General features: G+C 40.9%; 1 protein-coding gene across 1 annotated transcript; it reads left to right on the forward strand.

Moving 5' to 3' along the window:
• Positions 1-491: 491 nt before the first annotated feature.
• Positions 492-25,047, forward strand: GPT2 (glutamic--pyruvic transaminase 2). The gene is made up of 11 exons (XM_068202594.1): positions 492-1,131; positions 11,379-11,468; positions 12,948-13,056; positions 16,624-16,757; positions 18,681-18,924; positions 19,668-19,747; positions 20,303-20,439; positions 21,122-21,296; positions 22,065-22,220; positions 23,242-23,354; positions 24,604-25,047. The coding sequence occupies exons 1-11, from the start codon at positions 805-807 to the stop codon at positions 24,692-24,694; spliced, it is 1,656 nt and encodes a 551-aa protein (XP_068058695.1). The 5' UTR covers positions 492-804; the 3' UTR covers positions 24,695-25,047.
• The last annotated feature ends 118 nt before the right edge of the window (positions 25,048-25,165 follow it).

Here is a 25,165-nt window from a genome sequence, read left to right on the forward strand (position 1 = left end):
CCAGGCTGCGAGACCAGCGCAGGCGGCCTTTTCCCCGCGGACAGCGGAGAGCCAGCGTGGGCAGCGCTGCGCTTCTCACACCCACAGCAGAAAAGCACACCCACACAAAGGGAGCGCTCTGTGCGCGGCCAGGCGGCGGCACCGCGGGCTCCGAGCGGCAGCGAAGCGCTCCCTAGCACCGAGGACACTTGGCTTTGCCATTCCCTTAGGAAAATCCCCAGGACTTGCCCTGACCCCGGTTCCCCCCGCATCTCCAGCAGCGGGAGCGCGCCCCGCCCTGCAGACAATGCGGGAGCGGCCCGGGGAGGCCTCTGGGTGCGGTAGTTCTCTGCCCATCACCCGATGCCGCGGGCAGGCGCAGCCGGGACTACAGCCCCCGCCAGGCAGCGCGCCCGCTGCCCGGCTGGTGCAATCACACCTTAGCACGCCCCGGGGCCGGGGCCAGCGCCGGCTGGGAAAAGGATGGGTTTGCCCGGGACTCTTCCAGAGCACTAGCGCGGGCACTTCTGTCGGGGCAGGGGGCTGCAGCGCTATTCGGATGCAATGCTGGTTTCTATTTCTATTTCTGCTCCTGTGGTGGCATCGCAACGCTGCAAGATCTGTTGTATCCATTGCAGTTAAGTTTGCGGGATCTGGACATGAGAGGATCGAGCGTGTACGCGTAACTGTGCCAGCTCTTCGGCATTTCTCCTGACCGCGCCTCCTGCTCGCGTGCATCTGACTAGCGCCCGGTTCCGACTACAAAATACACCGATCCCCAGCACTTGTATTCTCCATCTGGTTTTGGGAACTACCCGAACGACCATGCATCGGTTTGTCTTGGTTGCCAGGCAAGCTGCGGCGCGGCTGTGCGGCCGCGGGCCGGGGGGCTGCCGGGGCGGAAGGACGGACATGGCTCTGCGCTGCGCCGCTTCGCTGGCGGCCGGGCGGCAGCCGCGGGGACCCCGGCGGGAGGGGACGGTGCGCTGGAGCAGCGCTGCCAAGGCCTCCGCCGTGAAGATCAACGAGAAGGCGAGCAGGGAGAAGATCCTGACGCTGGAGTCCATGAACCCGCAAGTGAAGGCGGTGGAATACGCGGTGCGCGGCCCCATCGTTCTGAAAGCCGGGGAGATCGAGAAGGAGCTGCGGAAGGTGAGGCAGGGGCGGCGGGGCGGGGCAGGACGGGGCAGGGCGCGCTCCCCGCAGCCGCACCGGCTCTGCCCCGGGCGCTCCTCCGCCGCCGCTGCCGGCTGGGGATGTCGCGGGGCTCGGCGGGGACGTGACATCCCGCGGGGCTGAGACGTGACCCTGTGGAAGCCTCGGGAAAGCGGGAGGCACCACGGGTGCCGCTGCAGTGCTTCCTACCAAGTTAAAAACTCTCGGAGCACAGCAGCCTTTCCCCCATCGCTGTGCTGCCCCGAGCCGTGGCCGGACGCGCTCTGCGCCTCATCCCCTGCCCTGGCCGGCCTCATCCCCTGCCCTGGCCGGCCTCATCCCCTGCCCCGGCCGGGCTCATCCCCTGCCCTGGCCGGCCTCATCCCCTGCCCTGGCCGGCCTCATCCCTGCCCCGGCCGGCCTTGGCCTCGGCCCCGGCCCCGGCCCCGCTCCTGGCGCTGCGGCACCCCCGGCCCCGCGCCCCTTCCCACGGGAGGCGGCAGAGGCACGAAACAAAGGAACCCGCCGGCCGGCTGCTGTTTATCTGGTGTCACTGGCTGCCTAAGGCAGATACGGGACACCCCCATAAAGCAGTGTTTACATTTCTCCCGCCACTTTGACCCTTTGCTGCAATCCCGTGTCCTTTGTGTTATACCAGGGGGTGCGTGACCAGCTTTCATCACACTGATAGAGCGTTTAAGTCGTTCATGAGGATTTTAGAGAGGCTGCCTTGGCCGGGCCAGGGAGGCACCCGGCTCCTGACAGGTGAGCTGGCCCAGCTCTGCCAGGCACTGCTCCGCAGCCTCAGCCAACGCTGCTCCGGCTCGTCCAGGGAGATCACCCATAATGTGCTCCTTTTTTTTTAGTTGCAGAAGTTGAAGTGCCTGAGGACAAACCTTCAGAGCACAAACACTCCTTAACGCTGCCCAAAGTTGTAGGTGGTTGGTACTCTCTGATGGATCACATAATAAAGCAGATCCTAAGGGTCTGGGCCGGTATGTGCTAAATAAAGCATCCAAATCAGTCAGTGCTTATATTTTGCTCTTTCTTATTCCTTGAGTATTGGAAAAAAAGATAAAAAAAGCCCCTTAGCGATACAGACATGGCTTTTTGCCTCTCCCATTCAAACCACAGCTTCCCCTCTCATCACAAGGACTCACTTATTTTTATTTTGAATAAAGCATCTGGCAGAGTAGTTTTTCTATAATTTTAGATATTATTCCCTGCTGTCACTGCTTTAGAGAATCTTTCTAATACCTTATTACAGGTACTGCAAGACCATTTTCATTAGTTCATGTAAAGTGCTTTGAAGAAAAATGTGCTACAGCAATTCCAACCATGAGACTACTTCTCTGGTCTTAATGTTACTTGGTTCCCCTTGTCTTGTAAGGTGAAGCATGTTTTCAGCTCACTGTAGTATATGCATCAGCTATTTATGTCTAACTCAATAATTATTACAAACAGCTTTTTTTTTAAAGAATTTCACTTTAAAACTTCAGAGTGGTGATGGAGAATTAATTTTGGAACATCTGTTTTGGTTTTTGCCTTAAAACCTGTTTATAAAGGTGTCATTGTGTTTATGCAACTAGGTTCCCTAGTGGATGCATATTCCAGAGTATAAAATTTTCCAGTGTTCTCATTGAGTATGTTTGTTTTCAAGTTAACATCACAGAGCAGGAGATATTACTTGACAAAACAAATATAAAAGGCCCTTCAGAAACGCCTCCCAGCTCCCCTGCTTACTCCAGTTACCAGCTGAATCGCTGGCAAAAAGAATAATCTACTGTGCACTTTCAAAAAAATATAACAGCAAATCATTGGCATTGCTTTATTAAAAGTTTTTTATGTCAGTTTTGTGTTGTGCCTACTTATGTGGCATTTTCCATTTAAATTTTTTTTTTCCTGGAACCGGTCTCATGAAATAATGTTTGCCATTGATAATGGCTACCAGCATTCCTGGAGGTGACTATGCTTTAACACAAGTAAGGCAAACAAACCTTCCAGCTGGCAGGGAAAGAGGATAAAATTACTGCAAAAGTTGAAACAGTGTATCTACAGACAACACTAATCAACTTCAGTAGAAATCCTTTACTTGCTTCTACACTTCTCGAGTTTCTCATTCCTCTTTGCTTTTCTGAGAAAAATACTGTTACTCATTCTCTTGTTTAATCAAGCTGTCTGCTAAAGCATACAATGTTGAGTAATACCTAGGTTACTTATAAGTATTGTAGGTTATCTAATTGTCTATTTTTTGCGTGTGCGTGTCTGAAATTTAATTCTGTGTGCTCACACATCAATGGCACTTCTTTGTTTCCTTTTTATTAAGTTGTACAGCTTTTTCCATCCCTCTCAAGTTCAGCTCACAGGGTTAGGCCACACACTGCCAGCAGAATTAACACTGCTGGATAAAGGGAGTAGGCTGAAGTGGTTGCCACTTCAGGGAAGAGGAAGGAGATGCCCCACAGCATCTCTAGATCCACGGCCACTCTTCACTAACAGCAAGAATTGCCCCATAACAACTCTTCTACATCTGATGGGGAAGGAGCTTTGCATAGGCAGGAGAGCACAGGCTCCCTGGTGTGAGAGGGAAACGCTGCAGTGGCTGGGGGTAAAAAGAACAGGCAGGGGTGAAGCAATGGCAGCAAATCTGCATTTATCCTGTTCTGCTCAGATGCCTTTAGGTAATTTGTTTCTCAACTAAAAGCACCCTAAACACAGGCAATTGTCTAATCAGATGTGATGGAGGCTCTCCCTGTTTAGACTTGGTTCCATTAGGATACCCTTCATACTTTTTAATACTCATACAGCTGTATGGAGACTATAAAACAACTACTTGAAACTGTTTGCACAGTGTAAGCTTTCATCTTCCTTGAGGTTTGTTCTGCAGTCTCAGATCCCAAAGAGCAGCTCCTTTGTTATTTTCTCTGGCACTTGCTGCTTCTCTATATTAACTGCAAATGACCACAACAGGAGCTGTAACTCCACAGTGCACACAGAAATAAGGACTAAAATGTTACTGAAGAAGTCTCTGACTGGACAACTGAAGGGATATTCCTTAAAAGAACAAATAAAAGTGAGGCATTAGTTTTAGCTCTCGTGCCTGGGACTAAGCCAACGTATGTGACAAGTAAAGTACTCAATTAAAGCGGATTAAGATTGATTGCCCAATACAGGTGGGGCATGCTGTACCTGGATTTCACAAGTTTTGTTGGCTTGTGTCCTGTATTCACCTAAGTGGAAAATCAGGGGTTTGATCTGCATTAAGTCTTTCAAGATGGAAATCTTCATGCAAAATCAGTGATTGAGTTACTTTCCTGAGCCTTTTTTCCTAATTTTGGAATTGTGTCATGCTTTGAAAGTGAAAACCCTTTTTCTTTTCCTCTTTGCTATTGGTAGCAATCAGCTGATTCTGACTTGCTAAGATGACAGAAATAACTATTTCCAACCACTTTCCTTGGTGTTTCTGGCAACTTTTTAAAGCAAGCTAGAGCACAGACATATTTTAATAAATGATTACACTCTAAATAGAACTCAATCAAACAAGACCATTTTTCTACCACCTTTGTATAGACTTGCTAAAAAATGGCTACTGTATCAAGTATTGACTTTAATTACATTTCAGACTAGAAATTTGCTCCTGAATACAAATTCAATGCAAGAATAAAGCAAGCTCTGAGAACAGCCCCTCTCTTTACCTAATCAATAATAACAAACTAACTTATCTTTACACAGGTAGGACACATACCTGATTTGCATTCATGCTTATTTTAACTGACCTTGTTATGGAAAATCCCTTCATATCTATTACTCTGACATTTCTCTTATACTCTCCTTTTCTCCCCAATTCCTGATTGGGTTTTACATAATGCCAAGTTCTGTGTTAGGTTAAGTTGCCTTACATCTCCTTGCAAAGCGTGTGCATGTTAACCAGCATTTCAGGATCCACAGGTCAGCTCAGGTGACATTGGAAGCGGGGCCTAGCCCAGTGTAAGGCACACAAGGTCCTTCCAAACTTTCAAGCTAGTGAAAGAGAATTGTAGGGTGGAAAGGGGGAGAGGGATGGTGTACAGGGATATATTGGTAGCTTGTGGGAAGTTCCTGCAGATAGCACAGGTGGGTACCACATCCCAACCCTGGGACTGGAGCCATGGGCCTTCAATGGCATTATACAGTTTCTATACACTGAAGCCCTATTTTTCTGTTGCCTTTACAGCTAAAGAGTTGTACATTCATCTCCTGTGCCCACGCTTTTTATTTGCATAACTATTACAAATAGGTTCCTGTTTCATGTTTATTCAAGTCCCTTGTTCACTCCCTACATTGTTATTTAGACAATAAAACTATAAAAATCCTTCTACTTAGGTAGCTGAAATCTCAGGCAGCTTCTGCTAAAGTATTATGATTAAAATACTGTAGAGCTTTTTTTCTTCCCCTCACTAATTCATCAGACTTTTAAACTGAATAGAAGAAATCTGACTTAGAATCCAGCCTTAATTGTAAATGCGAGTTGACTGTTTCCCTGGGAGTTTTGGAAAGATAAAGCACAATTTAGACAGTGACATGCAGAAATATAATTTAACATGCCGAGAAAAAGATACAAGATTGACTGGTACACCCAGTAATGAAAGATGTTAAGCTTAAATTACCATCCTATAATTTTCTGCTTTGAATACGTGACTGTGTGCACACGAAGGAAGTATCTTCCAGGCAAGAGCATCTGACCTCATTAAGACAGAACTGTTGTTCCTCAGTTGTCTGTACATGTTGCATACATAAGTGAATCTGTAGTAAAACCCATGGTTTTTAAGAGGCCAAAAACTACTGCAGATGAAGGTGAAAGAAAACTGGTTTCAAGAGCATGATTATCAAAATCATATGTTCTCACAACCCACAGAATCCAGTTTTTGATATTTTCTGGTTGAATGCATTAGCAAAATTTATTCTAAAATAGACCTTTTCCAATAACTCTTCAAGTTAAGAGGGTCTTAATGTCTAACCACTTTCTAATGAGCATTATTTTAATTCTTTCATTTAATTCTGTTATGAAATCAAGTGGTTTATCTATATAGGCAAAAATTCTAAATGCAAATCCACTTTGATCAATGTGTCAGGCAAAAGTAACCTGAGGACAAGTCCTGTTCTGTAACCTCTGAATCAGATCTGTCAATTAATGGTCAGCCCCACCAATTGTCTCATGTGATATGAGGGGGCATGCAAGTCATCACTGCCATTTTAAGTCAAAATCCAGAATTTGCCTTCTCCTTCTTCCCCAAAACAGCTCATGTCAGCTTGAATTACACAAGCATAATACAAACTCAAAGCCTTACCCATGGTAAGCAGGTCAGGTTTATTTTTCTGCTGTGAGCTGTTTTAATAGAAAGATTGGGATGCTAATTCAGGTCTTCAGGTCCCTATTAGTTAAGGGCCTCTGGGCAGTGCTTTCTTGGCCTCTTGAGAGGAGGAGAGAAAAAAGCAAGCAAGTAACTTGGCTACTACAGTGTAGATCTCAGCTATGCTGAAATGTTTGGGTTTGCCAGCTCTGATTGTAGAGCTTGTTTGTGCAAGTCACAGCAAAAGCAGTCTCAAGGAAATAGTACAGTGTTTCATAGTGTGATGTTATTGCCTGATAACCATCAAGAGGAGGCACAAAGCAGTGGCGATGAAAATGAAACAATTGGGAGCAGCCAGGAGCAGGTAAATTCTGAAGTTCAGAAATAGCTGTAATACCATGGTTCTCTTCTGGGATTAAAAGCAGCTCACATTTTTGTGGCCTCCTCAAGGGAACTCTTTTCAATTCTTTTCTATTGCCATTACCAAATCCACACATGCTCTCTCCAGAGTGATGGTTTTCCATTGAAATTTGCTGAAGATTTAACAAAGACAGTGTCAGGTCAGTTTGTACCCTTCTTTACTCTTTCTGGGCATGGTGGTATTTTGCAGTCTGCCAGCACTCTCAGTTGGTACCTCCAGGTACACTAAAACTCCTAAGAGACAAAGCAGCTCCTGGCAGGGCATTGCCCCCATGGTAGTTCTTTGGGGTGGTGTATGTTCTGGCATCACATTGCTTCCTTGATCAAGTAATTCTCCCAACACTTCTGGCATCATGACTCTCTCCTTGAGAAACAGCTCATCATTTCATACTGTTCTCCTTTCCTGATGGGTTTCCTGAGGCTCTGGGACTGTCTAGGGGAAGAGGAAACTTCCCCAAACCTGGTTAACTGCATAAAGATTTCTATTGACTTTGCACCAATGAATTCTAGTTCACGTATTAAAATCCCTTCTTCCAACTTCGTGTGATATTTAGATACAGTTGTTAGAATAATTGTGTCTGGCTTGCTTCAGGTTTCATCAGGTTTGTTAAAAGATGCATTTCCTCTAAAAAGAGCAGAGGGACAGAAGTAACAGTTGAAGGAAATAATTTCCAAAGAGCATATTCCAAATCCTGGAAGATTCTTTTATTCCATTAAAATCCTTTAATTATCCAGAAGATAGCTACTAGAAGATAGCACATGTTTTTATATTTTCTCTTTTCCATGTGGAGGTGAAAGATGGCTTCTACGGCTTTAAAAAAGGGCTACTATCATGAAGCTGTTTGCTAACACTGTCAGAGGAGTGGCAGGAGCCTGGCCTTGTTCCGAGCTGAAGCTGAATCACGTTGTGAGCTCAGTGTGAGGTGCCGCCAAAGGCAGGAGGCTGGAGCACAGCTTGTTTTGTAGGGCTGGGCATTTCTTCTCCTCCTTGATGTGGTTTATACCCTCTTCACAAAGCAGGAAAATCAGTCTGGAACTTACTGCTCACGAGTTTGCTATTAGAGCTCCTGTTATGCAAGCTTCCCTTTTGCAAAGCTTTGCCTGCTTCAGTGCAGCCAGCCTGCCTCTGGAGCACACCTTGCAGGCCTGCCTGCACCCAGAGAGAGGGAGGCCATCAGACACAGGCAGGTGTGTGGGGGATCCCTACAGGAGAGCAAAACAGCTCCAGTGGCTCCCCCTGTGTGTTCCTTGGCTTGCAGGGACATAAACTGTCTCAGCTCAGGTGTGTTGTTGACATGGTTAAACACTGCTTAGCCTTCTGCAGTGAAATAAATCGATGACCTGTTGCAGCCCTTTTCCTGCTGCGCTACAATTTGTGCCATCAACATCACATTCACATTTCCTCCTTTCATACAGATCTTTCCACAGACCTTCCAAAAAGCATTTGGCATAACCCTCCCCTTGGATACCCATACCCATCACCACAGGACAAACCTTGACACAAGTAGCCGGTGACCGATTCTGCTGTGTCTGAAGGGTCTGAGCAGAAGTCTGCCTTGAACCCATCTGCAGAGTCCCAGGCACTGTCTAGACTCCCCTTGATGCCAGCTTCTGATATCCCTGCTTTGAGACTTTGACCCGTTAACATTTGGCACTTGTTCTTGCCTGTTGTTGTTTTCTGTTCCTTCTTTTTGAAATGGTAAGATGGGACTTTTTGTTCTAAAAAACTTTTTTAGATTTTTTTTAAGAACCTGTTTAGAACTTTTTGTTCTAAACTAAATCTGAACAACCTCTGATACTCCTTTATTTTCCATAGACAGACTGGAAATCAAGTAATAGAAAAATACTAAGTGGCCATAGCAATTTTTGTATAGATTTCACTAGGAGAGGATATAGCAAGTCTTGTGAAGACAGTTCTAAAGCTGATATTAACTCGTTGTCAGGGAAGGAAAAGGCTCCAGTCATTTAAAAGCATTTCTCTTTTGAAAGACAAAAAAGACAAAAGCTCTGGTAGCTGAGACCAAGAATTACAAATTAGTCAAGAGAACCATGGGCCTTTAAGCTCATGTGGGAACTGTGTGTACTATACAGAAAAGGTAGCATTCCTTCTCTAACCAGATTTTTGGTGAAAGAACTATTGTGTATGGTTTGCTATTTGTTCCAGATCCATCATTTGAGAAGCAAAGGGAGTTTGTGGAGTAGGTGATGATTCTATATTTGCAGTGATGGCAAAACCACTGAGTTTGGCCCTAGTAAAGATACAAATGGCATCAGTGCCAATAAGCTCCAACATTATTTATGGTGACTGTGGCATAGACACCAGAAAGGTCTGTTACCTTTGTTTTAAAGGTTGTACCACTATAAAAACTCCATAAGTACATTAAGAAATGCCAGGTACCTTTCAGCATTTCACTGACCAAAGAAGCAGCTTTTTTTAAATTGCAGAGCACAATAGTATTTGTGAGCAAAAAATCTAATTAGTCTAATGTAAGGTATTTCTGTTATTAGGGAGTTGGTTTGTTTTGGGTTTAATCTAATAAATCGGAGTATTTCTATTTTATATTGCTGTGTTCTCAGACTGCCTAACTTTAGGCAAAGAAAGTATCATCCATATTCCTTAATAGATTTGTATTACTTTGCAAATCTAGTGAAACTGATTCAATTTGCTGTAAGGACCAAATGCAACCAAAATAAGTGGGATTTTTTCTTCATTTCAAGCAAATGAAATTTGTCCTTGTTCTACATACACCTTTCTCTTCCTACTTATTTGTAATTAGAATGAAACAGTGTTGTGCAGTCAGTGGACCTCAGATAGCTTGAAAAGAAGACATTTTTAGCTGTTTGCATTACTCATAAATTACTAAACTTCAGCCTCAGATAAATGTAATATCTATCTGGCATCCCTATTTCTAATTTTTTATTTAGAGCTGAAATGCAGCTCTTAATTTGGGGACTCGCTTAGATCAACAAACATAAAAGCAAATGACTTGATGGACTCAGTGTGTCACTTTCAATTATTTTAAGTGAACTTTTTTTTTCAATTGCTGCTAAATGTAAGGCCATATAAAATTGACCCTTTGAATCAGGGTGTAAGCCCAATTGTCTGGTCCTAATGCCATTTCTAACTACATATTTAATTTTAAAAGGAAAAAAACTCCAAAGGCTTGTCCATATATGATGGACTGGATCCATCCAGTGGTGTATTGGAAATTGTGGAGCCTTGAACCTCCAAATCTTGGCATACTTGGGAATCTGTATCCCTGGCGACTACCTGCATTATTGTTATTTCCACATCTGGCGTCTGGTCTGTCATTGAAGTCCAACACCACAGTCCATGGTGGAAAAGCAGAAATTAGTTAAGGCTTGCCAGCTACATATTCTAGATCCAAATCCAGTAATTGGCTGTAAATACATGGACCAAGAAGAGGCTTTCTGAGTCCATACCCAGAGCAAGTTGCTATGGGTAATTTTCTACAGAAAACTAATCAGTCTGATTTAGCAGTTCCTTAGTCCATGTGACAATTCTGTCACTGTTAGGATGCCTCCCTACTATCTCTGAAATTTACATTAGAACAACTCTAAATTTATTATTGCTTCTCTCACTTATCCTTCTTGTAATGTTGGCCTTTACTTTCAGTTAATCTTTTTTATTTAAACCACTGGTGGTTTTTTCAACCAGTCCGTGCCTTGCTTTTTATATGCCCTTATTTTATTTTGCTTTTTAAAGAGCTGTGATTGCTAATCAACATTCATTAGTTTCTTTCCCTGTGTTCTCATGATGTTTTCAGTTTCTCACAGGAAAAATGGGTGTCTGTTCAGATTTTGGAGACTAGGAAGCTTTTAAATATTCATGGTGATTATTTAACACTTCTGTTTATCATACAGAGCCTCACTATGATATATTTTGTAAAAAATTATTTAGCACTTCTGTTTATCATACAGAGCCTCACTATGATATATTTTGTAAAAAATCATTACATGGAGAAGTGGGGTCATCATACAAGGAATACTTAGTCTAAGTATAAAATAAATATGCAAGAAGTATCTTTACTATTTTTACTCTCAAAGAACTAAAGGTCTTGAGGTTTCTTTTGTTGGTGGTTTCTCAAATATCCTCAAGTCTTTTTAGTTTCTTGACTGATCCATCCCTCCCTTAGGTGTCTCAAAGAAGTTGCTCTAATATTGACAATTCAAAATGCCTTTTTTCATCTTTTCTACTTCGATATGTAGTTTCCAGCCAAGCCAGTCTCCTACTTGCAGGTAGCAGAAAAATAAAAGCCAGCCTATCATTTAAAAATATGTCACAGTCAACAAAATTTCTGTAAACCATTTAAGATTTGCTGGCAGTATTGTATAAGAAATGCATTAAGCTTTACATTGAACACTGTAGCAGTTCTGAGGTCAGGCACTGTTTAGTTACAGCCACATGACAGATACTAAAAAAGAATCTTCTACTACAGCCCTAACAAAATATTCTGAATGATCCCTTTCTAGGGAATCAAAAAACCTTTTACTGAAGTGATTAAAGCCAACATTGGAGATGCACATGCAATGGGACAGAGACCAATCACCTTCCTCCGTCAGGTAAGACTACTATAAAATATTATTATTCATTTTTTTTAGAGTGCCTTAAAGCTGTCTGATATAGGTATTAGTATAATTGATTCCCTAAATGCAATTAGACTTAAAATAGTTCTTTTGTAAAGAATTTAAAATGTTCATTTCTGAGCCAAAGTCCTATTGTTTGCTGGTTGTCCTCTTTTAACACAGTAGCTTTCCTTAGTTTCCATATCATTCTCCACCCATACTTTTTCCTGCCACTTCTGTGTTATCAGTCAGCACATTCATTATCAATAATGCTCTTCAAGAAAGGAAGTGGTTCTCTTTAAAGAAAAAAACAAAAGCCATTCTTCATCTGAGAGAATACTTTGAAATCTGCACGTAGCTGGGTTCAACTGCTTGTACTGTGTCTCATTTTGCACATTTTGCCTCTGGGCAAGCTAATTGATAGGCTAACTTTTAGGAAAGATTACAACAGAATTAGTATTTGTATATTATTCCTAAAACACAAGTAAGGTTAAAATGAATATTACCTTATTTACTGAGCCTCCCTTACATCCTCATGTAAACTCCTCTGTCTATAATAATGTAAAATCAGAGAGTTCCAGGACAAACTGAAGCCTTATCAAACTGAGGGTCCAGGTGATGAGATTGTAAAATCGAGCTATGCAGCAAACTAGGGAGACCTGAGCTTCTTATAAATTATTCAAATGTATTACAGGTTATTACAACGATATTAACTAAAATGGGAAATCCTTTCTCCCCATGACTGTGTGCACATATGGATTAATTCATTGTCATTGTCCCACAAGATGACAACAGCCTATCCATATTACACCATTTAAGCATAAAAACGAGATAGACTGAATAAATTAGGCTGATCTCAAGAGAGACCTCTCAATTCTTTGTGTCTTACATTCCTTCATTAACTTGATTCTGCTGGGTTGTGTTTCTACTTTTACTATGTTCTATATGACCACTTCTGTTTTTAATTAAATATTTCCCATTAATTCAAATCAGTAAGAACCAGAAGTTATTTTGGGGAAGGATTATTAGAACATGCCACTATGACTTCAAAATTTGAAGTCATTCTTAGTATTTCTTAGTTCTGCTCCATATTTAAAGTCTTGATTTCTTGTCAATAAAAGTGGGCTAGTAATACACAAAGAGTGGAGGATAGAGCTGCTTAGAGATAACATAGGAATAATTAACTGTGCTTTACTATGTTTGCACTGTGCTTAGCTCACCTGGAATCTTCACTCTCTGTAATACAAATAGTTAATAATTCTAGAACTGTTTTTATCAGCTTAACTTGGAACCTGATAAGATTTTTTCTCTTCTGTGAGAACAGCCCTTAAAAAAACCAACTGCAAACTCTTCATCAATAACCTGTGTTTTAAATTAGACAGTATTTGTGATCGTTTCCAAGGGAAGTTAACATAATATCATCAACTTAAAATAACCATTGAAAAGTGGCCAATTGCCATGTTCTTGGCACTGCAGGTAGTGGCCCTGTGTACATACCCAAACCTGTTGGACAGCCCGAGCTTTCCGGAAGACGCCAAAAAGCGCGCCAGGCGGATCTTGCAGGGCTGTGGAGGAAACAGCTTAGGTAAGGCTCTGTTCTGGTGCTGGAAGCAACAAAGGTGGTTACAATATCTGCAGCTGATGGGGGCACGTTTGCAGTGTGACCTGCAGGTGACCAATGGTACGAATTTTTGGCGGGAGTTGTCGCAGAGAAGAGGGTGAGGGTTATACATCTGTGGAGCCCGTGCCACAATAATATCTAGGCATAACTCTAAATGGAATGCTGAGGGGTTTTTGTACCAGGAAAGTGGCAGAGAGTACTAATGAGGCTCTGTTCTGTTGGTATGACACCTCTTAATCCAGGGCTCTGTGTCTCCTACTAAGACTGGGTGGAGGGTCTTACAGTTTTACCTTCTCCAGTTGTTTCTCTGCCAGGGAGTCCACTGTCCCTGTAATGCTGGTGTCAACAAACAATATATGTCCATCTCAGCTGATCCAGAGCACACTCCTGGATCTTAATTTTGAACCATCAGTTCAAATATGTTTTTTGGGGTATCAGAAACTCAGGTACCAAGGTGATAATCCTCTGCAAAAGGAAAGATACACTGCTGAAAGTCTTTTACCTGTCTGAGATAGTTTTAACTGAAGGTGTCAAAGCTCTATTTCTCCAAGGTAAAATAACTCTTGAAAGAACTACAGAGCTCTGTTCTTCAACCACTGTTCCTACAAGAGTGCACATGTCCTATCCACATAAGTACAAACTTTGCATATTCATTAGAAAGGAAATGGAAAAGACAATTTCTTTCTCATCTAGTGACTGTGCTGCCTACCTGTACCTGGCAAATGCCATGAGAATTTCTACTTTGCAGATACTGCTACAGCTGCTGGGTGCAGCAAAGAATCTGGAACACTTACCTTCTTTCAAGTATGCAAACAATGACATTTCAGAGGACTTATTACAGTAATTGGCATATTTCTTAATCTTTGTGATTGCAGTGCCTATTTGCATTGGTATATTTTGAGAGTAGGTGCTATGAAACTTAAAAAATAAACAAAACACAATAAAATAAAACATAAACAGTGATTGCATTAGCAGCATTTCAAGCTTAACAACACAGCCTAATACAGAATGTATTTTATCTTCACCTTCTTTGTATTGGTTAGTCTTTTAATGTAAACCATTTTAAACACATTATTGAAACTGAAAAGTTCCTCTAGCTCAATGGATCCCTTTCCTGTCTTACTTTGGAACAATAAATCCACATAGTACTGTTGACACATAGGAGTTACTGGGGATACATTTGAATTTTGACTCAGTCTTTCTTTGTAGTGGTTGTCAGATTTAGGGATGTGGAAGGAGTTCTCAGAATGAGTGGTCTTGGCCCCTTGGTGCTCCCTTCCCTTTAAGGGCATGGTGGCGTGGGACAGCACAGCTCCATGTTTTAAAGAATTCAGCCTTGAAAATATTTCAGAAATATGTTCCTTATTTTTCCAGAAGATCACACATTTCCCATAATTTCTGTTAGCTCAGTAGATTCTGAGGAAGTAGGCCTGAAACAATTGTAGTATTCAAATAAGATGATAATTCTGAATACACACTGTTAATTTCAGTGGCTAAATTGAGGTTCTGTAAATAACTGGAGTCTAAATGTTTTTTAATTTTGAAATTATTTGTGCCAAGAACAACTATACCTCTAAATTCCTGTCAACTAAAACCACAGTAGACTTTACTAGTGTGCTGTACTGGTTTCTGCCCCCTCTCCGCCCTCCCTGGCTCCAGTACGGTGTGTCAGCCCCTCCTCTTGGCCTCTGGAGCTCATCAGCCTCTGTTCAGCCTCCCAAAACACGCAGCCGGAGGCACAGGGATGTGCAGCTGAATGGAAGTCACCCCTATCCCTTTGTTGGTAGTCTGACAACTTACTGCTGTTCTCTTCATGGCTGAGAAGGAGAAATTGCCTTTCTTGTGAAAAAGCAAAGATGAAAAACTGGCCCCACTGTGTTGTGTTCAAAACCTTATTTTTCAACAAATTTGTCAATCCAACAAAAAGGTGGAATCATTACCTATGGTTAAAGCCATTTGAAGTATTGCAGCTATATCTATACCAGCCTATTTAAAGGTATTAATGGTAAAGTTAATATGAATATGAAATTTCCTCTGGAAGTGAACTAGAATGCTCTCATTTCTGATGAACATCCATTTGGCAAAACCCTACTCATGGTTTTGAGTCTTGCTACTCCCAGACCATGTATGAAGGCTTAGATGTATCCTCAACTTCTCTTGTGTCCAGACACTCTGGGATTCTACTGACACTTACTTTGCATGTGGGATAACTGGAATATCTTTCCAGGCATTTGAGACATCCTCCTGCATATAAAAATACGTAATATACGCAGCTTTTTGGGTTGGGTTTATTTATTTGCATCCCACAGTGCAAACACAGGTTCTAGTCAAAGCCATCAGCTGAGTACAAGTAAGTGTAGAAGTACAGTGCAATTAAATGTTCTGTATGTCCTCAGAGGGGTAGGATTCAGCACCCAATGGAGCACAAGACAGAAGGACAGCTTATGTTTGTTCTCCTCCTTTAACAGCATCCTCCTGGCTGTGGTCAAACACCCATGTACAGACCCAATATAACTTCTAGTCCTGTAAAAGTGAATGTTTAGGACATCAGGGAACTTTGTGCCCTGAATCACCATTTTGTCCCCTGCAATTGTGCAGTACTTGCAAAGGTTCTTTGTCTCTTTAAATCATGCTTTCACAGAAGTCCTACCAGGCAGACTACTAGCAGATAACTGAGTGATAAGAGTTAAGTCAGGCATAATTATTCCACTCAACCAAACAAGAAAGAAGATTCTGCAGCTTCCTGACAGTGTTCTAAAATAGATGTAGACTTGTCACTTCTTTGTCCATTCAAGCTTCATAGCTTGAATTCATTCCTCACCTTGACCTAGGCTTATTTTTACTCTTTGTTTGTTGCACATTCTCAGCAGTGATGCACACAGGCATCTAACATCTCATTTTATTTACGATTATTAGTTGTGCTCTGTAAACTGCACATGAGACTGGGGAGATTCTAGACATTTCTGCTGAAAAGTGGTTGTGGGAGATGCTGTGGGAGAAGGAAAGAAGCAGTTTAGGATGTTTTTGGTTTCAGACTGTGGGAGAAAATGATATGTTATTTTCATGTTGCAAATAAAACCCTTATATTTATCATGGATTAAAAGAAATTACTTTCTATTGCACATGCTACTTCTGTTCCTTGTTCCCATTACTTAAATAGGAGTTTGTTTACATAGAGGAGGGCTTCCAACATAAAGAAAGCAACTGAAAGATAGTAAAAATGGGATTGCCGTCCCAGTTTGCAAAATAGGCTTGAAATCATGCTTTTTACCAATCCAGTATGTTCTTTTTGTGTTTTAACGATGCTTATTGTATTTGTCTACTTCCAAATTAATTCTTTTGCTCTACAAATAAACTAGCTCCCTTTCCTACTCCATGGGAAAAAAAAAGCAAACCCATCCTGGGGATCCAAATAAATATGGCTCATATATAGAAACTACTCCATACAATACTGGCTCAGGAGTTTTGCTAGTAACAGAAAATCTGATGTACATTGCACTCAATTCTCATCTCATTCTGTATTTTTCACAGGATCCTACACTGCCAGTCAAGGTATAAATTGCATTCGCGAAGATGTGGCTTCATATATTCAAAGAAGAGATGGAGGGGTTCCTGCAGATCCAGATAACATTTACCTCACCACTGGGGCAAGCGATGGCATTTCTGTAAGTGTTAACATGAAACCTGTCCCTTCTTGGTACAAACTTGGTACAAATACAGATCCCTGTTGAACCTCTGGTCTCACAAAGTCCTGTGAATTTGATCTGGCAGACACTGAAGCCACATTCAGTGAATATCCAATCCTGTGAACAAAGCAGTGAACCCCCTGTGTGAATGTCAGGAGCCAGCTAAGAAGTGTGTGCAGTCTCTTAGTGTACATTAAATTGTACCTTTCTGTGGAGGTAATATGACATGAACTACAGGTGCCTAAATATAAATTTAGAAGATTCAGTGCATTCAGACTAAATAATGGTGGTTCTCAGTAGTTAAGACACATAAACACTGAAGATTAGAGGGTATCAGTCAGTGGAAGAGGGAAGAGGGAATGAACCTCAGAGGCGAGAGAACTCTCAGCTCTTCTAAGTAAACTCTGCTAGTGCAGATCAATGCCAGTGAAAATCCCAAAGATTTATTTCTCTTTGTATATTTTAGTTTGTTTCAGAAAAACTTCAGGTTTTGGGTTCAACCAAGGTTCAAAGATGGTCCTCAGTTAAGACAGGAATACCAGTGTGTATCAGACTGCTCCTTTACACAGACACGTTTCCTGAGAGTGCAGCAGCAGTTTGGCTTTTAGGAAGGCAGCCTTTGACCGTGTGTTGGTGAAGGTGGTTTTTTAAAGGACATCTAGTGGCAGAGCTCAGAATGACAGCGATCCGGCAGGAGCAGCTCCCCAGAGGCCTGCAGTCAATTGGCTTTCCAGAGTTTCTGACACCGGCAGCTTGTCAGCAATGGCATCACAGCACATCTGATCTGCACCATGCCGATTTGATTTCATCACTGATGCAAAGCCAGCGTTACAACGAGTCTCATTCTTTGGCCCTTCTAAAGATAAAACAACTATTGTTTCACACCTTAGGGGAGAGAGGGTGTTAAGGAGTTTTTAAATATGCATTTGGTCCTGATTATGTTTTGGATGGTTGGTATTTTTAAACTAGTGGTGGGTACAAAATTATGTTAATTATAAATCATTAGCTTAGCAGCTGAGTATGTGATGAGTGGCAGAGCACAGCAGATTTTGTACTAGAACCACAAAGAAATGAAAGGATACTGCTGCTGAGAGGAAAGATATTTTTGTGTTTAGATGCCAATTACATGCTGATAAGGATGCTTGCTTTGATTGCACCTGTACTTCAGAGTTCTCCCGTGGTTATGAAGGCAAGAAATCTCTCTGCTTCCTGCCCCTTGTGCACTGTTTTATTTAATTCACATGTAAAAAGCCTCCACGTCACACATACATTGGGCACAAGGAATTGTCTGGACTGACCTTAGCACAAACATTATTTTTCTGCCTGTATCTTCTGGGCATAAGCTACATATGACTTTATTTCCATCCCAAGACATGGAGACTTTGGTCTGTTCCATTACTTGAAAATGAAAACGTAATTGCTCCTGATGTAAAACAGGTTTCTCTGTTCCATGGGAGAATATGCACAGGCCCCAGTTCTAATTTCTGGTTTTATTTATTGGTCTCTTGTGGTTAATGAGATAAAATGAATGGAAGGCAATAAACAAGAACTAGCTAAAGCTTCTTTGCTTACAATAGGGCACAACAAAAAAATCATGATCTTGATATTCCAGTTTCCAACTTGCTCTCTAGCCTTGTGTTCAGAATGTTTTTCCTAAATTTTGTCGTTGATCAGGCATGATCTTTGGAAATTATGACATGAGAGGATTCCATTAAGCTTAGACCATCCTCACTCCGCCAGTAACAACTTGAAATACATAGCTCTTTTTGACTATCTGCTTCTAGGACAGATATCCACCTTAACTCTACACTTTTTTAGGAAGTTTGATAACTTATTCCAAAGAATATTATTAATTCTGGTGCATGACCTTTTTTATTTTTTTAATTCCCACTTTTTTCCCAGGCAATTTTAAAGATCCTGATCTCAGGAGGTGGAAAATCCCGAACAGGAGTGATGATTCCTATACCCCAGTATCCCTTATACTCAGCAGCCATCTCTGAACTGGATGCTATCCAGGTGAACTACTATTTGGATGAAGAAAATTGCTGGGCTCTAAATGTGAACGAACTTCGCCGTGCCTTGAGTGAAGCAAAGGCATATTGCAATCCAAAAGTCCTCTGCATCATCAACCCTGGAAATCCCACAGGTCTGCAGGAATTTTGTTTAATGAAGGGGTTTTAAGACCATTTTCTTTCCTTTTTCATTCATTTGACATTGCAGGCAAATCCTAAGTACATATCAAATACATCGAGCTGAATTCCAGAGATCAGTGCTTTAAGTAGGACAGTATGTTTTACTTTTAGAAACATATTTTCAGTGTCCTGGAACTCCAGAAAGGAGGGAGCAGATTCACTTCACTGAATCCCATTTGAAGCTGCTGCTTCCACTGAAGTTTTCCAGACTTGTGGAATGACTTTCAGTCACTTTTGGTCTTCAGGAAAGATCTTGCCTCTGGCATGGCCTGTAGCCCCTGGGCTTCTGAGAGGCAATGACTGTAATAACTCAGAACTCAGTGGCAAGCCTCCCTCAGAATTTAGCTTTTTGAGTAGTTGAGGTTGATTGGTGAGAAGCTAGCTCCCTTCTAACCATCATGTATGGGAGCACTTACAATGATTAGCTATACACAGAGTACTCTTAATAAGACCTTGATTGAGTACTGTATCTCACACTTCCTTTGCTTGAGATGGACTAAGTTACCTTGTACTGTAATGCTTCCCAAAATGCTCCTTAATTTCATACTTAGTCAGCTAAATTCTAAAGTTCAATAGCACTTTTCTGAGGAAAAGGGATGTCTTCTTGAAAAGTTGGTAATCTAAGTAGGTGTAGGTGAAAAGATTTATATGTGTACACTCCACTAACTTTCTTCTTGCTTTAAAAATCAAACTACAGGACAGGTGCAAAACAGAAAGTGCATTGAAGATGTGATACACTTTGCTTGGGAAGAAAAACTTTTTCTTCTGGCTGATGAGGTAATGAAATAATCTGTTCTCTCAAAAGCACAGCTAAGAGTACTCATTTAAGGTATAATTTTGTTCTATGTGTGGTCGTGGTATTTTTAAGTACAGGGAACAGACTCTCTGTTATCATATTAAGACATGAAGAGACATGCAAGATTCTTAATATCAAAGGATCATTATAACAGGTGGCTTGATCTGGGTTTGAACTAGAGAGAAAGTGTAGGGGACACAAGGAAGAACTTTGCTGGAACAGACCTAAAAACCTACATGGTGCTCAGACCACTTAAAATGAAAGAAACAGAAGGAAAATCAATTTAAACATACAAGTAAAAGTTAAATCATCCAAAGAAGCTCGCTGTTCTCCAAAGGCCCAGCCTTTAAGTGGGGTGACATCAGATAAAAAGTATCATTACAGTAACTATTACTTAACAAAGAACCTTGTGTCTTCTAACAGCTTTGAAGTTTTGAGTGTAAGGACTGTTTCTTCAGTCCACATCTGCATCTAAAAGGCCGTGTTTTATCCTTAGTTGGGGGAACAGAGCACATTAATGTCTTCTGACTGTTCAGGTTTACCAGGACAATGTGTACTCTGAAGGATGCCAGTTTCATTCTTTCAAAAAGATTCTGTATGAGATGGGACCCGAGTACTATAACAATGTTGAGCTGGCCTCTTTTCACTCCACCTCTAAGGGATACATGGGCGAGTAAGTCTGATTTAGTTTTTTTTTATTTCATCTTCCTCATTAATCTGGTGGGACAGCGCTTTCATATTACTGACCTGAAGGTAATCCACCATAATTAATCCTCTATTAATTTTAACTAAAGACTATTAAGAAAAGAAAAACAAGCACAGAGTAATGGATTAACTCAGTGGTTTTCAAAGTACCAAATAATTAGCGTATTCAGACACCTAATGCCTCAGTCCCACAAAGGTGAAATCCTACAGTCCCAATCTGGACCTGTGATAAAAGAAAATTGGCCTCCAACATTCAAGGGAACAGCTCAATAATGACTGGGATATTATAAATGTTTGGGTTTGATTTTTTTGGGGAGGAGGACATGGAAGAAAAAGAATTTTTTTATTAAATGTATGCTGCTACGCCATATGCTCTTGTTCTGAAGATTAAAGATCCATGTTAATTGTTAACTTGCCTACCAGAGAAGCTGCATGTCCCCCTTTATCTCTGTGTGGGATACTAGGACTTAATGACATGTCATGCAGCTCCATCTTAAACCTTTATCAGTGTGGCAGCTGTTTCAACAAGCTGTATCTTACCTATTGTGAGATTCTCATCAATTGTCTTTCCACTTCTGCAGTTATTTTCATTGTTTTGTTGTATTTATAGACTTGAAGTTAACCAATCTCTTCTGTTCACTTTGTCACAGATGTGGCTACAGAGGAGGTTACATGGAGGTCATAAACTTGCACCCAGAAATCAAAGGACAGCTCGTTAAGCTGCTTTCGGTTCGCCTTTGTCCTCCAGTCTCAGGACAAGCAGCCATGGATATTGTGGTGAATCCTCCAGTACCTGGAGAAGAATCTTATGCACAGTTCATAAAGGTCAGCAATAACATGCTTGTTCTTTTGTGCATTTCCCAAACCTATCCTAAGTATTGGGAACTCAAATTATGCACAGAGACCAATTTAATTTCTCCTTGGACAATCTGGTATAAACACCAGTTTACAGAACTATGCAGTGTATTGAAAATTAACTCAGTATGACACTTAAAAATACTAGGAAGGCATTATGGAATCAGCTTTCTTGCTGATAAATTCAACATTTTTCCTGTGTTTAATATGACAAAAGGTTTACTAAATAAGATTTGCTGTTAGTAAAATCTAAACAGGAATATAAGTTTAAATGAAGTTATAAAATCAATCTTTTTCTTAAATATCCAGTGTCTCTATATACTGAGCAACATGAAAATCAGTATTGAAGTATACATATAATTCCTCACTTGTGAAAATGAAGCTGAGTCTGGCTTAAGATATTACATTATCAAGTCAAGTCAAAGGTTCAATTAAGATGGTCTCTAAAAAAAGCCAGGAGTGGATGGTGAGGAAGGAGACTGTAAGAAGAGGGCACACCGATAGAGATTTCTGCAGGTTATTGTCTGTCTGCTACACTGTAACTGTATCCTGCTAAAGCCTTTTTGCATTGCTGTTTTTAAGAGCGCAACTGGAATTTGGAACGTGGTTTGCTCTAACAGCTCAGCAGAGCCCTACCAGTGTTTCATTTGGGGAAGGCCTTTAGAAACATTATCATTTCTCCTGGTGTTTTTATTGCTACTTCAAATGTGTCCAACTGAACACCTTCCTTTTAAACAGGAGAAGGAATCTGTTTTGAACAATCTTGCCAAAAAAGCCAAACTAACAGAAGACATGTTTAACAAGATCCCAGGAGTTCACTGCAACCCCCTCCAAGGAGCTATGTACGCTTTCCCTCGGATCTTTATTCCTTCCAAAGCCATTGAGGAAGCAAAGGTCAGTCAGTCATTCTTACCCCAATCCATGTTAACCTCCTCTCACGTGTGCCTGCCACTTCTAATGATGAACTTTGATTCCAGAGGTGGAGTGCAAAAGCAGTATTTCACACGCTGTGTATGATCTCAAATATAACATAACCTTTATTTGAAGAGAGGAAAACAGAACAGATCATTTCATCCCAGTGCTAAGGCTCCCAGCTTGAGAGTGTCCCCAAGGATGTTGGTGTTTAAATCACACAAGGAGCTGTCCCTGTGCAGTTCAAATTGCTGCCCATGCCTGGGTTAAGGAGACCAGCATGTGTGAGTGGCAGTGTGCTACTGACCCTACAGGAGAAGCCCCATTCACCAGCAATGGGAAAGAGGGCTGGAGGTTTCCTTACAAATTCCATCTTTTTGCCTTTGGGACAGTAACCTGTGTTAATAAATTATAAGTCTTTCTGTTCCTAAGTAGAGCTCTGAAACCTAATTTGTAATATTCATTTTGTAAAGGGAATTTTATTAGCACAGCTGAGAACAAAAATAGGGCTGTTTTTCAGCTGCTTATTTGATTAGGTATATAACCTGTACATATTTAAGAACCTCTCATAGTTATTAATCAGGGGACTTCCTAGGCAGCAGATTATTCTGGGGGAAAAAAATAGTAACTGCCAACAGAACTGGAACACACAGTTCTCAAATTAATTTAATCTTATCAAATGTCAGTGCCTTAGATTTTTCCAAGTACAACTTTCAGACTTCTGACAAAAGTTACAAGCAAGTCAAGGGGAATAACAAAATTACCTAAACCCTTTCTTCTGAAGTGAGTTTTTATGTAAGTTCTTCAGCCCTGTTCTTCTATGCAGTACTGTTACTTAATTCAGTGTGAACTGCCCCATTAACATTTGTTCCTTATCTTCCTTAGTAAATTGAATAATAAACTAATAATGTAACATTAGGCTTCAGGGGAAAAAAACAATCATTAAATTCTATATGTTAGGAATATTTTGACTTCAATAATTCCAAGGCATCCATTCCCTTAGGCTCATAAAATGGCACCTGATATGTTCTACTGCATGAAACTTCTGGAAGAGACTGGAATATGTGTTGTACCTGGAAGTGGATTTGGCCAGAGAGAAGGAACCTACCATTTCAGGTACAGCTTCTGTTTGTTTAAAAGCAAATTAGCAGTAGTAAGCAAAGTATCATCCCAGTTCTTTCTCTTCTGATTAAATACAAGGATTTTTATTTCAGTTTATGTTGTCTCAGTTTTCACTGGACAGTTTCTGTGGACTGACAGCAAGGTCAAAGACCTGGTCTGCTAGATGAGCTATACAAGTTTTTATGGTGTTTTCACAGCTTGCTGGCATAATTTTATTTTGTTTTTACATACTGGCATTTGAAATGCCTTCTCCAGGAATACAAACAATAGTAATAGTTTAGACTTTAATTTTAAAGTTGGTTCTGGAATTACACAAATTGCCCTGCATTCTTCTGGGGGAAGGAGGGGCTTAAACTGTGTTTCCATATGGAGAAACTACATGAAAAATGCAGTATTTTTCCTATAAATCTGATCCTTAAACACTGTATAACTTTATCAAAACAAGACGTTGAACTAAATATTCTAATACCAAAACTGTTGATTTTGCTTCCAATAAACAGAACTTTGCTCCAGCCAAGCCACTGATAGCTAGAATTTATCATGGAATTTAGACTTCCTCACCCTCTGCTGTGCTGTTTCTGTGTGAAACAACACAGCAGAGGGTATCTTCAGCCTTGGCAGTTGTGCAGCACAGCCAGCTGGGTCAGCTCCCTGGGTACATACAGCTCCAGGAAAAACCTAGAGTCCATTCCTGCACCAGTGTGGGAAAGCCATAGTGTTCTGTGGGTCCTGCAAACAGCTTGGCATCCACACCCCGTGGGATTTTCAGGGTATGCAGAAGAAGGGAAAAAGCGACTAAAACCTGCAGAATGGGATGTTGGATTGTTTTAATGCTTCTGAACCCAGTTTTCAATTAAAGAAAAAATGTACATTTACTCATAACTGACAACTCTTAGAGCTCAAAAAACTGGGTATAATTTGGCATAAATACCCAATGGTAGAAACTGAGTTGCTGTTATTTCTTACTGATAATCTTCTATACCACTCAACAGAAAATAACAGTTCTTGGATTCCTGTATTCTAACCAGTAGAAACAAATTGCTCTAGATTAATAGTATAGTTCAATTAAAGTATAAATGCAAAAAAAAAGAGAGAATCACATCAAAATAGATGTTAAACTTAACATGTTACTTTCTGTGCCTTGAGATTAATCAAGACCTGTGCAAAGATCACAGTTTAGCTGGTTCTGAAGATAATATGGGTCGGTTTTCTTATTTTTATTTCTTTAAATATTATTTTTCAGAATGACCATTCTTCCTCCAGTAGAGAAGCTGAAGATCCTACTGGAGAAAGTGAAAGACTTCCACATAAAGTTTCTTGAAAAATATGCATGAAACTACTGTGGCTTTTCCCCCCTCATCCCCTCTCCTTCAAGGCAAATGCAGACAATGAACAATGATGTGCTGAGAATGTGCTGTTTATCTAATTTAACTAAATTCAAAATAGATAGAACCAGACTCAGATACTGCTACAACTTATTGGACCATTAAAGTTATGTCTGGTGTAGAAGACATTGTTACACCAAGTTTTTTTTAAGGGGAAGGGGAAGAATATAAGAAAGCGGTGAGAAGAAAGAGTCAGTAAATGTTTTTGTGCCTTGACTGAAAGTTACATTTGTGAACTTTTGACTCAATAGGTTGGGGAAGGGAATTGCTCATTAAAATTACTACTGTCATGTGGGTTTTTTTACAAAATAGGAATGCCAAGTTCAGTTGTTTAGATAGGAATTTGTTTCCCATCTTAAAATTCTACTAAACAAAAATCAAAACTCCTACATTATAGGTAATGCTTGGTTTAATTTTTGT

This window comes from Anomalospiza imberbis, chromosome 12, assembly GCF_031753505.1.
Source record: "Anomalospiza imberbis isolate Cuckoo-Finch-1a 21T00152 chromosome 12, ASM3175350v1, whole genome shotgun sequence".
NCBI classification, from domain to species: Eukaryota; Metazoa; Chordata; class Aves; order Passeriformes; family Viduidae; genus Anomalospiza; species Anomalospiza imberbis.